The following is a 13,547-nucleotide window of genomic DNA, read 5'->3' as shown; positions in this document are numbered from 1 at the left end:
CTGCTTAGAACACAATCATTGTGGAGGAACTTTTTGAACTACCTGTATATTCTAGTACGGGCAAGCTTACTACATTGTTCGTAAACACACACACACACACACACACACACACACACACACACACACACACACACACACACACACACACACACACAAAAATGGCATTAACACAATAAGAAAGCAAGACCACAGACAGGGAGTGATGAGTACATGGGCACGGGTAGAGCAACTCGCTGCGGGTAGTTGCTGCAAGTAGTGCTGAGTGGCAGGGGGATGGGTGGACATAACAACTCTCAATGATCCACCTGTAGTATGGGTGAGCAAAATGTACCAGGGAAAAAGGAGGCAAAAGACAAGGAGCATTGGTGTCATGTTAGTGCTAGGGGGAGAACAACAGGGTAGAGGGCCCAGCCCAAGAGTTGACATTCTAAAATAAGGTTGTGAACAGCTGGAGGGTGACATTGGAAGGAGACATAGGACCTTATTGAAAGGATTGCAATTTCTGCTAGTAGGGGTATTCAATTAGTGCCGTTTTTTCAACCAGTTAAAAAAAACACGTCACTTTTCGCCCGTTTTTAGGTTGAATTTCCATTCGACCTATTCAATGCCCATGCCGTATTTTTTGACTGGTCGAAAAATCAGCACGGGCGAAAACCACATGGATCAGTGCATTTGCCGCCAATCCACATGTTTTGTCGAATTTGCGAGCGTTTGACAGTTTATGGGTCCGTTTTCGCCAATGCTGATTCAACAAAAACAAAAACGAAAAGGATTAAAAAAAACAGGCGAAAACGCCCGCTACTGAATACACACTGGTCGAATTAGTGCCACTTTTCAGACTGTCGGAAAATTCAGCACTAACTGAATATGCCATTAAGTAGCAGTTTCTGCGATTAAAAAGTTGCCGCCCAGAAATAAAAAATGGCCATTGCAAAAATTGCGAATGCGTCGCAATATGCGGGATGATCGCAAACCCATATGCAATTACTGGAACACTCAAGATTTTTCCTATCTGCGCCAGGCAAGGTCATCCACAATTATTGCGACACAAGAGGCTAGAAGTGGCCACTGCGGACATCAGAGACCCTCCTTAAAAACGCCTGGGAACGCCTGCGTTTTTTCAGACACGCCCAGAAACGCCAGCTTCCTGTCCTTCAAACAGCAGCTGTATTGCGATCACAATCTGTACGTAATTTCTATCACTATTTTTGCTTACGCTGCACATGCGCAGTTGTTCAATAATCTGCTGGATTGCAAATCGCTAATTTTGCAATCCTTACTGAATAAAGTCCATAGCGGAGGAAGTTAATGAGTGTGGAGTTTAGAGAACGGCCTCAGTGATAGAGTATGTTTTAGAGCATGTGAAAGTTTAGGAGTCTGGTAGAGAGTCTAAGCCAGAGAGTGCGTCATGCGGTAATCTTAGAGAAACACCTATTAAGGACTAGACACGTCCACACAAACTCTTACACAGCCTACTGTACAAACATCTTTCATCAAGGGAAACTGTAAACACACAAGAGTGTCAGCGAGCAAACCCAGCTGACAGCAGAACAATGGCTCTTAGATGGAAAGAAGCTTTAGGCACAATTCTTTTGTATTTTAAGCCTTGTGAACATGTGGCCATGAATATTTATTAAAGGCCCACAATTGTGTTACAATTAAAATCATAAATTGTAAATGTTGTTTGTATCATAATTATGTTCCTATCTATGCTCTGTTCAACTTGTACTTTAATTGCTCATTAACACCTTCTGATCATCCAATAAAAGTTAAATTATTCTTGTTACGTGTAGAATTCATTCACTTGCAGTCAGAGACGCTTTCTTAGAAAGTAAAAGTGATGGTGTATTCCCTTCCCAGCGTCATCTCTTGCATTTAATCTTTTGGATGTCCCAGTTTTATTTTAGCAATTCTTCGGCTACATGCAGACCTGACATCCTCCTGCATGGGCCGGCTCTTTCCTCTCTCCGGTGCTCTCTGTACTACATAATACTAGCTACCAATGATGGACGATTGTCAGTACAAAGATCTGCTATAATATCTTACAGTCAAAGGGCCTTCAGGTATCCCATAAATAAATAGCTGTGAAAATGTAATATTAAATAATAATGAAATAGCTGTGCAGGGTGTAAGAGGATGAGGACTCGATCACGCAACAGTACTGCAGGAAAGGCCCAGAGGAGGGAAATGTATCAAGCCTACTGGGAAAGTGGACAAGTGGCTATGTTGCCCACAGCAACCAATAAGCTTCTACCTATCATTTTATAGAGTATACTCAATACTGGCTAGATGATGTTTGGTTGTCATGGGCAAATTCTCCACTGTTTAGGAGGTTTGATACATTTCCCCCATAGACTTTTTATGGGGTAACAATAGAGACAGGATGTGGACTATATCAGGATAGCAGGGAAAAATGATTTGACAATAATTGAACAAAATCATATTAATGAAACTGATTCAGCACTATCCTAAAGGGATGTAGATGTAAATGCATTGCCGGCAGTAAGCATCCCAGCCGCCGACATCCCATACCCAATGCCCAGATTTATCAAGCCTCGGAGAGTGATAAATAACATGGTGATAAAGTACCAGCCAACCAGCTCCTGTCACTTTTCCTGTGACATTGAAGTTAGGAGCTGATTGGTTGGACTTTATCACCATGCTAGTTATCATTCTCCAAGGCTTGATAAATGGGGGCCTATATCTACTGAAGCATTTTAGGGCATTATGGAGCATCAGATTTCGGGGATATGAATAATGGTGACTTGGAACATTCATTCTACCAACCAATATATTGTCATCCTCCGGATCAATCTCTGTTCCATGCACATGATAAAATGCAATGGTACTTTGATAAAATGGAAACAAACGGCTTCCATGGATGCCCTAACTGCAACGCTGGCTCTTTGTACACATTCTGTGGAGCAATCCTGCAGGAAGAGGTCCTGGCATCTAGGTACCTGCTTTTCACATAATAGACAACAGGATAGGATATTCCTGTTGGGGGAAGGGTCATGTACATTAGCCTTTTGCAGCAGTGGTATCTGAAATCTCCCGCATTAGGCTGTCAGTACATAGCCGGAAGACATACAATGATTCAGAAACTGCTGTTTATGGATAATTTTTTGAAAAAGGCCTTGACAAATAGCACCCTAAGCCTCTATCATTGCTAACCAATAATGGCAGTGTACTCTTCCGCTAGCTGACTATCTTTTACACCCCCTGCACAATATAATGACTGCATTTATTGATTATAAAGCAACACTAGGAGGTTGGGCTGATAGAGGGTGCCAATGTCTGACTTGTAGGAAAGAAAGGTGAAATCAATGTAGATTAAACTAAAACACTGATTGCTCTTGAAAAAGAACCCCAAATGCTAATCAATTGAAGCTTAATTGATTTGCATTTTTAAAAGTCATTATACACACTATTTAGTTAATTTTCAAACGTTTTAGTAGGAAAAGTACAAAGGGCGGGATCACAGACATGAGAATGCCGTTAGAATCATCTCAGCCCCCACCCCCAGATAGGCCCATATCACATGACTGCTAAATGGGATGCAGGTGAGTGGCCTACCCTGGACTCACAAACATTGGCGAGTTTTCCTGAGGTTCCAGGAGAACAGACCCTGCCAAGCATATGTTTTTGGATTGAATCACTTCCATTTTGTGCATTGTTGTTTTGTAAGGCCTGTATGGGATTTATGGCCGCTGGGGATTGCTGGTCCTTGTAGTACCAGCTTTTGGACGTTCTGGTGTACCCCCTGTTAAGTTACCTCTCATTGTAAAACTATAATATGAAAATGGCCAACCTATTGTATAATGAGTACCCTTATCCTAATATTGGTAAATGTGTGTGGTGATTTATGTGCAGTTAGCCGGTGATCTTATTAGTCTCTTGCTGACAGCTGTCAGCCCGAGGATAATTTGCTTCTGTACTATGGGGGTAATTCAGAGTTGATTGCAGCAGCAAATTTGTTGGGCAAAACCATGTGCACTGCAGGGGGTCAGATATAACGTGCAGAGAGAGTTAGATTTGGGTGGGTTATTTTGTTTCTGTGCAGGGTAAATACTGGCTGCTTTATTTTTACACTGCAATTTAGATTTCTGTTTGAACACACCCCACCCAAATCTAACTCTCTCTGCACGTGTTATATCTGCCCCCCCTGCACTGCACATGGTTTTGCCCAACTGCTAACAAATTTGCTGCTGCGATCAACTCTGAATTACCCCCCATGTCATATAGCTCTGCAATACCCCAGATATATGTGAGCAGCAGAGACAAGCGAGTCACAGGTCACTGCTCATAACAGTCACTGAATACATTTTTCTTAAAATAGGAAAGCTGAGAAAGCTTATGTGGAAAGTTTCACGGAGAAACAAACTCCTGCGGCACTGAGATGGAGAAACACAGTGGGGGAACCATTTCTCTCATCTATTCATTTCCTGCTGGACCAGTAGGGATCAATAGTGAAACAATTGCACACACACAACGCTCAGTGCCACCCGATAGAGTGTGTGACGTTCAAAGAGCTGCGCTACACACAGCACATTTTCCTATTCTGGATTAGTAAAGAAAAAAAACAAACCCACTGTAAATTAAGCTTAGGTGGTTGTAGAATTAAAAAGAACTGGCAACTGGTCCCGATGTGGGCTAGAGAATTTAGTTTACGATATTTACCATTTAATTAGGCAAGCAATTAATTTTTTCAAATTAAAAAAACAAAAACAATCAGTTACAGAATAATTTACTGAATGACAACTTTAAAATATAACAAAACAAAACACAACACACATTGTGGGCTTGGTTCTGATTTGGAAACAGCATGATGTCCGACACATATTGTTTATTCTGCGCATACTTCTCATTCGTGCTGCACATGCTTCCAGATTCCGGATTGCCATTGAGGAGTACGGGAGACTAACGGGTATATTCAATTAAAGTCGGATCCATTCCGACATGCAGTGTCAATCCAACTTTTTTTAAAAGTCGGATTGAGATTGTCGGAAACGGGGCCAAAACCTGTCGGAAACTTTTCCACTTTTATCACTGCTTAGTACATGTCCCCTACGTCTCAGATATGAGACGATGTATAGGGCGTTGACAGGGAGGTGGCTAAGCAGGTGCATGGAGATGGTCCGTGTTGTGGGAGTGGTTGCGTCGCTGATAATGGTCGCATAGAGACGCAGAATCATTCACACACAGATGTGTCCTTACACACCAAGCCTCAACATGCTGTACGGCGTGACTGAGACCGATGCGGCTGGGTGCAGCGTAACGGGGGTGATACATTATCCCGGTGGTCAGCATGCTGGCGGTCACACGACCGACACAAACATCCCGACATTGAGAATGCCAACAGGGGCCGGGGTAATTATTTAACCTGTCCCCTACCCTAACATACCTGGGGTTGCGGCTAGGGCTATTCCCCCACCTCTAGTGCCTAACCCTAACAGTCACCTCTATACTCATCTTCGGGAAGCTAGTATTCCGTGCGGTGTCCGGATTCCGGCATCAGTCACATGACTGCCGGGATGTTAACCACATCCCAGCGCAACGGCTTGTTCTTTAAATTTAGCATCTCTTTCACACTGCAGACGCAGCGAAACATCACTCACAGTGTACTAAAGATGCTGGGCTGCGACTTTAAGGGGGCAACTGTCAAAGTCGAAAAATATCATGAATCACTTGCCTTGTACTAACCCCTCATGCACATGCCCGCTGCACGTGCACACGCTCTGCTGTGAGTGCACATATCCGCAATTTGCGTAAGATCGCTCCGGCGATCACGCGCGGTGTATGCGCATTTACGGTAGAGTTTGTAAGCGTCTAGCGTGCGACTCGATCATAGCATATTTAACCCATATAGTGTGTTTTATGGATAATATTCCCCTTAACGATGTCAGCAAGTATGTTTAGTTTAAACGGTTCTTGGACAGAGAAATTCCTCTTTGCATGATAGGAAGGGTCAGATAAAGGTTAAACGGTGGTGTCTAGTATCCAGCTGTAGAGTATTTTAATAGTAACATTTCGGTGTTGGTTAGGAAGAGATCGCTCGCTCCTGTGCATAGTTATGTACAAAAGTAGTTTATAGACATTTACTGTATTTGCTGTTCATTATCCATGCGGCAGGAATCCTGAGGATACCTCCCACCTGAGCAGTTGGAGAAAGGCACAGCCCACCTGTTCGAACCCACCTATGACCTTTTGTTATAATGCAGAGACACATTCCTGTGTCCAATGAACCATGAGATTATAGGGACCATTGTATGGTTACTGTATGTTGTGTATATAAAGACCACCATTGCCTGTCCAGTCACTCACGCTCTCTGCAAGGTTTTCACATTGAAGGCTGAGGGCTGGATCCAGGACGCGCTTGCGAATCATTTCCCACGTGTAAGTTCTCTGTAGCCATTTTGTTATCCTCTGTGTTTGCCATTTGTTCTCATTGTGTACTCTCTGTTTGCTTGTGTTTGCGATCGTTCGCTATTGTTCTTATTATTCTGTTTAGATTTTGATGTTAGTTTTGTAGTGTATAAGCTGTACTGTTTTTCCCCTTTTTACTCTAAAATAATTATCCACGAGGGTGTTAGAGCCTAAGTGGTTTTTAAATCCAAACCAGGTCTTGTGTTTTCACTAGTTATTGTAAAGGGTTTTCTGAGCGTCTCAATCGCTCAAACAGCTTTTCATATTATCAAGGTTAATAAGCATTACATCGTTAGAGTATTTCATTGCCAAGGTTTAAAAAGTGTAAGCATACCCTTTCGGTGTGTTGTTACTAAGGGTTACTGTGTAACAGACCGTGAGCGTACGTGTCGCTCGTGCGTCGCGCCCACGGCCTAGCGTCTGCTACGCTAAGTGCGTACCCTTACGGTGCTCAGTGCGCCAATAGCGTACGTAGTCCATAATAGAATATAGCTTAATGTTTATAGGTAATAACTGACTTTATCACAACCTATATTTATGGTGATGGTGACAGTTCCGCCATTTGATGAGCTATGTTTAGGGAACTTCCCCATGAAGTTTGAACACTGCCTATACTAACCTCCTGTTATGACAGTGGCGGAACTTCAGGATGGAATGTAGACACTGGCCTCTGGGCGCCTACTGTCAAGGGGGTACATACTGTAGGAGTGGGGACGGCTCAAGGACTAATGTATTCAATGCTGGGACCCTGGCAAATAAAGTCTGGGGGTGCTGGCGGCAATCGCACCTCCTAGTTCTACAGTAGTTTCAGCCCAAGCAGAACTGGCCTCGTCCATGCAGCTCTGACGTGGCTCGGTTGTGAACTTAGGTGATACGGCCGCATGACATCCCGCCCCCACAGTGTCCCGAGGATGCAGGCACTGATGGACTGCCGTACAGGGAGGAACCAGGGATGACGGCATGTACCGTCCTGGAATAGAGACCTGTAACAGCGCTGATGTCCCCAGTGCCAGACCATAGTAATCGCCTGTGTGTGCAGCACTGGGAGTTGCTGCCCAGCAGTGCGTGTTATGTGAGGATAAGTAGAAAACTGTTTATATCGATCTTGTAATCCGTGGAGGGAGCTGAAAGCGCTGAATGAGGCGCCCTTGTGTAGTACTGTAAGTCGTGTTTCTATATACCATTATACATACCGTCTATGTATTATTGTGTGTGGGTATAGCGTTTGTCTGCTTTCATTCTCTTCCTAACCCCTCCACATTTCTCATACATATATATTTGGGGGTAGATTAGGGCAACTCATCTGGCATCTGTTTTGTGACAATGACACACAGTTGTCAGCATTCCCATTGAAGACATTAAGCAGCAGAAAAATTGCTCCTGATACTAATTGTTATGTTTACTATAATAGGACAATGGGACATTTTACTTTCCGGTGTCACGGTCAGTATTTATGTAGTTAGGAGAAAAGGTTAAAATATTGCAAATTTATTCTTGGAAAACAATCTTTCTTTTCAATCAGACCTCAAAAGGTTAGGTGAGTATTCTGCGTTGGGCTGAGCAATTGAATATTATGTATTTTTCTTTGGAGGAGAATGTGTTTTTTATTTTTTTTTGGGGGGGAATGTGTTTTTTCTCTGTGAAGATTCCTTTAGTCCAGGGGTGGCCAACCAGTCAGAAGCAAAGAGCGAGAAAAGATCAGTAGTCAACGGATAAGAGCCACTACCACTAGTTGTCACAAAGCCACACCCCATTTTTGTGCGCACACCATTCGGTATGACGTTTGCAGGAGTATGACCTTGTGTCATAACCCCGTTTTTAGTCGTGTTGTACAGTGCCATATACATATTATTCCCCAGTACAGTGCCACATACATATAAAAATGCCAAAAAATGGGTGACTCCACAGTGCCAGATACAGATATGCCCCCACAGTGCCAGATACATATATGCCCCACAGTGCCAGATACATATATACCCCACAGTGCCAGATACATATATACCCCACAGTGCCAGATACATATATGCCCCACAGTGCCAGATACATATATGCTCCACAGTGCCAAATACACGTCCCCACAGTGCCAAATACATATATGCCCCCGGTACCAGATACACATACTCCCACAGTGCCAGATACACATGCCCCCACAGTGCCAGATATGGCCCCAGTGCCAGATACACATGCCCCCACACAGTGTACCAGATATGCCCCCAGTGCAGATACACATGCCCCCACAGTGCCAGATATGGCCACAGTGCCAGATACACATGCCCCCACAGTGCCAGATATGCCCCCAGTGCAGATACACATGCCCCCACACAGTGTACCAGATATGCCCCCAGTGCAGATACACATGCCCTCACACATTGTACCAGATATGCCCCCAGTGCAGATACACATGCCCCCACACAGTGTACCAGATATGCCCCCAGTGCAGATACACGTCCCCACAGTGTGCCCCCACTCCCCCCAAGTGCTACTCACTACGCTGCTGCTGTGAGAGGAGGAGAGCGCAGCGTGCGCCTCTCCTACCCCTCCGTCTCCAGTGTCCATCTTCAATTCGGCGCCGGCCCATGAGCCAATCAGAGCCCGCGATTCGGCAGCCAATCAGGACCCTCAGCTGCCGGTCCGCGAGCTCTGATTGGCTCTCGGGCCGGCGCAGAATTTAACATAGACAACGCCGCCGGAGACCTTAGAAGTCTGTGCACCCGGCCCGGCTGTGTGATTGTATGTGCACGGTGTTGGGCAGCGGTGGCCAGGAGCGGATCGACTTGAGCCGCATGCGGTGGATGAAAGAGCCGCATGTGGCTCGAGAGCCGCGGGTAGGCCACCGCTGCTTTAGTAGCATAGGTGTACCAGCGATGAGTAACAGGGACAGGGGCGCCAACAGAAACTCAACCTGCCAATCACTGAGAAGTAATTTGATCACATTACTTCCTCCTTTGCCCCATCAGCTGTGCTACTGCACTTGTACCGACGGATGCCGAGTGGTGGGGTGGGGCACCACCATCTATTTTGCCTCCAGGTGCCTGGTATGAACTTACACCACTGAAATTATTATACACAATTACCGATACACTGGTTAAAAAGTACAAAAGGGATATTGCGTAGAATCCCATAGCCAATAGTTAAGGTGGGTAGACACTATACAAGTGATGTCACAGAAAGTTTGAAGGCAATACAATGATTTCAACTCTTTGACCCATGTTTACAGCTGTTAAGTCATTGAATTCATGACGTATAATGGATTTTTTCTGCCATTTCGAATTATGATAAAAGAAATACTCTGTCACTCATTACTTCTCAGCACAGTAGAACACAAAAGTCTGGGGAACAGCAATAAATAAAAAATAAAAAAAATATATTTGGGGATATAAAGGGCTTCATGAGCGTATTAACCAGCTCTCCGTGGCACCATCTTCCTTGTGATATGGCACAAACAGGAGATAGTGACGGCTTAACCATCTCCTACACCATCTTTCCGAATACATCATACGGAAGAAGGCTCAGACAGCTGGCTGAATAGGGGGTCCCGCTGCAGGCACACTGTGGCATCTGTTCTAGATGCAAGGCACGACGTGCACCGGGCACCCTGCACCCAATATAGATACGCCACTGACTGGCTTCTGCAAAGAACACTACAAAAGATTTATTCAAAGAGCAACAATACAGTTCCTGGAATCACCCATAATCTACGCTCTGCTCGGGAACAGCAAGGTCTCCACATAACTTACTTTTTCTTCTTTTTCTTAATATACTTCTCTTGTGCAAATTCTGTCTTGTCTCGGAAAGTTGTACTGTTCTCGATCAGCTGCTGAACAATCTCCTAAAACAGAACAATACGGATATCAGTTTGTAGTCTGCGTAGATTTGTAGATATTAGATCAATTTTGCAAAACATGTCAATAAATATCGTTAATGGATTTGTCGTTGACAGGACTTAATTGGTAGCGTGCATGTTTCTACTGAAGATGGAATCGGTCATCCATTAGTATGAATTTCTCAAAGACAAAAATACATTGGGGTATATTCAATTAGGGTCGAAAACTGACGTCTGACGAAAAGACGGCCGTTTTCGACTTTTTAAGGTCGAATAGTGATTCGACCTATTCAGTCCCATCAGTTTTTATTCGACAAGTCGTGGAATTCGACTTGTCGAATAGTACGTGAATCGGCGGTGTAGCTGCCGATTCACGTACTTTTGAGTGAAACGGGGCCAAATTAGACAGGATTTGGCCCCGTTTCCAACCATCTCAGTCCGACATAAAAAAATGTCGGACTGAGATGTGCAACCGAGAGGAGGAGAGGGGAAGCAGCGGGAAGACGGGGGACAGCCGCGGGCATACAGGGGAGAGAAGCGCTACAGCACAACGCTGCAGCAGGATGTCTCACAGCCGCGCGCTCATGGCAGCCTCCACCCGGCTCCAGCAAGTGAGGTCACGCTTGCTGGAGCTGGGTGGACACTGCCGTGATGTCGGGCGGCTTTGTGACATCCTCCTGCAGCGCTGCTGTAACACTGCTCTCCTCCGTCTGCCCGCGTCTCCCCCCCCCCCCCCGGTTCCCCCTCCCCTCTCCTCCTTTGGGTCTCTCATCTCCATTCGACTTTTTAAAAGTCAAATTGAGATGAGATTGAATAAGGGTTGTCGGATCCATTCCGACAAATATATATCGGAATGGATCCGACCCTAATTGAATATACCCTCATGTGTTTTACTTAAAGTTCACACACTACCAAACTCCAAAACGGACAATGAATCCTTCAGTGTTAATCTGACGTGTACTAACTACCCCCTTTTACAGATTTAGATTAGTGTGCTACTGGGGGTCACAGAAAGCGGAGACTTCAGTCATTTGAGCAACTGTGACATCACCACCCCAGCCCCCTGAGCATGAATCACGAACAATGCAAATTTCTACAAAGTAAGTGAGCCAAGGAGTCAATTAGAGAAACATAAATGGAAACTTGCTAAAGGCGAGTGATAATTGCACAGTTTATTATATGCACTCTAGTTATTGAGAGTCTAATGTTTTTGGTGCCACCTACTGGTGCCATGTAAGTGTTTATAAGGTGCACGAACCTGTAATGGGGGTGTGATTTGTTTTACCTGTGTGTGCACACAACGTGAATACTTGGAACTAGCATGCAGCATTTTGTCATTATTCAAAGCTTCTGAAACCGTTATTGAATGTACATTACCACATTGAATTTACTTAATGTATAAGTAGTCTATACAGTGAATTTTCTCAAAGTAGCATGCATACTTTTCTTCTCCCTATCAACTTCCTATCTAACACATCTACTATTTCCAAAATCTTACGTTAAGGCTTGGGGTAAAGTTTCTTAAGTGCAGGTTTACAAAAGAGCCCATTGCAGCCAATCAGATTCTGGTGATCATTTACTGGGTACATCCTTAAAAAGGACTGCGAGCTTTGATTGGACTCTATGGAAATACCCTCACTGTTGTATACTCGTACTTTAACACATGATAAAATTCTGAATTAGATCTTAGATAAGCTGATGTGAAAAAAAGCAGAACTTTGTTTAGTACATTTTCTAAATGTTTATCTTTACTACACACAAGAGTAAATAGGGCATAATTATGATGCGGTCGAAAAGTGGCTAATGTACGCAAATCACTCGATGTTCTCACACAGCGCATGCGTATGAGCCGCAGTGCGCGCACGCAGCAAATGAGCTGCAATTGTACCGAGAAATTAGCCGCAAAGACAGTGGCAGGAAGACAGCGTTTGGGGGTGGTAACAGAGAGTGGTCGGGTAAACGCAGGTGCGCAATGGCCGTTCAAGTGGCGTTTTCTTGACGTGCATAAATTAGCAGTTGTGACTGGAGAGCCCTCTGCGTCCGGGAGAGCAGCTCAGCCTGAGCATCTCCAGAGGCACTCAGGGACAGATTTATTAAGCTCGGTGAAGTGATAAAGTGGAAGGTGATAAAGGACCAGCCTATCAGACCCTAACTGTCATTTTTGAAACCCAGCCTGTGACATGGCAGTTAGGATCTGATTGGCTGGTCCTTTATCACCTTCCACTTTATCACTTCACCGAGCTTAATAAATCTGCCCCTCAGGGTTCTATTCATGAAGCAGTTAAAACAGTGGTGAAACAGACCAGTGTAGAAATTGCCCATAGCAACCAATCAGCACCTCCCTTACATTGTATAGAATGGACTTGATAAAGGGTTCCTTTAAAGCTGATTAGTTGTCATGGGCAACTTATCCACTGGTCCTTTTCTCTACAATTTTCACTGCTTCATGAACAGACCCCTTAGACTCTGCGACATGACCAGATTTGTGACCATGGTACCAATGTATCAGCAATTATACGCCGTTAGACGGAAATAATGCGATAGCAGTAGGCATCCCCATGCTCAGGTTAGCTTCTGCCCATATTAGCATATAGTCGAAATTGCGTATGCTAAAAGATAGCAACGGCAGCAGCAAGAACAACCACATCTGAATTAGGCCCATTGTGGGGTGTTGTTAAAAACACCACATTTACTTTGCCACGCTAGCGTCACAATACAGCGCAACAGGATATTGTGGCGCAATCGGGTTCACTTCACTATCACGACTGCCAGATTGTGCCCCATACCTAATAAAAATAAGATTTTACTCACCGGTAAATCTATTTCTCGTAGTCCGTAGTGGATGCTGGGGACTCCGTAAGGACCATGGGGAATAGACGGCTCCGCAGGAGACTGGGCACATCTAAAGAAAGCTTTAGGACTATCTGGTGTGCACTGGCTCCTCCCCCTATGACCCTCCTCCAAGCCTCAGTTAGGACACTGTGCCCGGAAGAGCTGACACATTAAGGAAGGATTTTGAATCCCGGGTAAGACTCATACCAGCCACACCAATCACACCGTATAACTCGTGATAGGAACCCCGGTTAACAGTATGATAACAATGGAACCTCTGAATAGATGGTTCGCAAGAACAACCCGATTTGTGTAACAATAACTATTTACAAGTATTGCAGACAATCCGCACTTGGGATGGGCGCCCAGCATCCACTACGGACTACGAGAAATAGATTTACCGATGAGCAAAATCTTATTTTCTCTGACGTCCTAGTGGATGCTGGGGACTCCGTAAGGACCATGG

General features: G+C 44.6%; 1 protein-coding gene across 2 annotated transcripts in view; it reads right to left on the bottom strand.

The window, feature by feature from the left end:
* The window catches only part of TRMT6 (tRNA methyltransferase 6 non-catalytic subunit), a 163,431-nt gene that overhangs the window by 78,997 nt on the left and 70,887 nt on the right, over positions 1 to 13,547 (bottom strand). For both annotated transcript variants that reach the window (XM_063918599.1, XM_063918600.1), the window contains exon 4: positions 10,164 to 10,255. In XM_063918599.1, coding sequence (XP_063774669.1) covers positions 10,164 to 10,255 — 92 coding nt within the window. The remainder of the gene's footprint in view (positions 1 to 10,163; positions 10,256 to 13,547) is intronic.

Source organism: Pseudophryne corroboree, chromosome 4 (assembly GCF_028390025.1).
Source record: "Pseudophryne corroboree isolate aPseCor3 chromosome 4, aPseCor3.hap2, whole genome shotgun sequence".
In the NCBI taxonomy this organism is placed as follows: domain Eukaryota; kingdom Metazoa; phylum Chordata; class Amphibia; order Anura; family Myobatrachidae; genus Pseudophryne; species Pseudophryne corroboree.
Note: the sequence above shows the minus strand (reverse complement) of the source record. Positions and strands in the feature narration are given on the sequence as shown.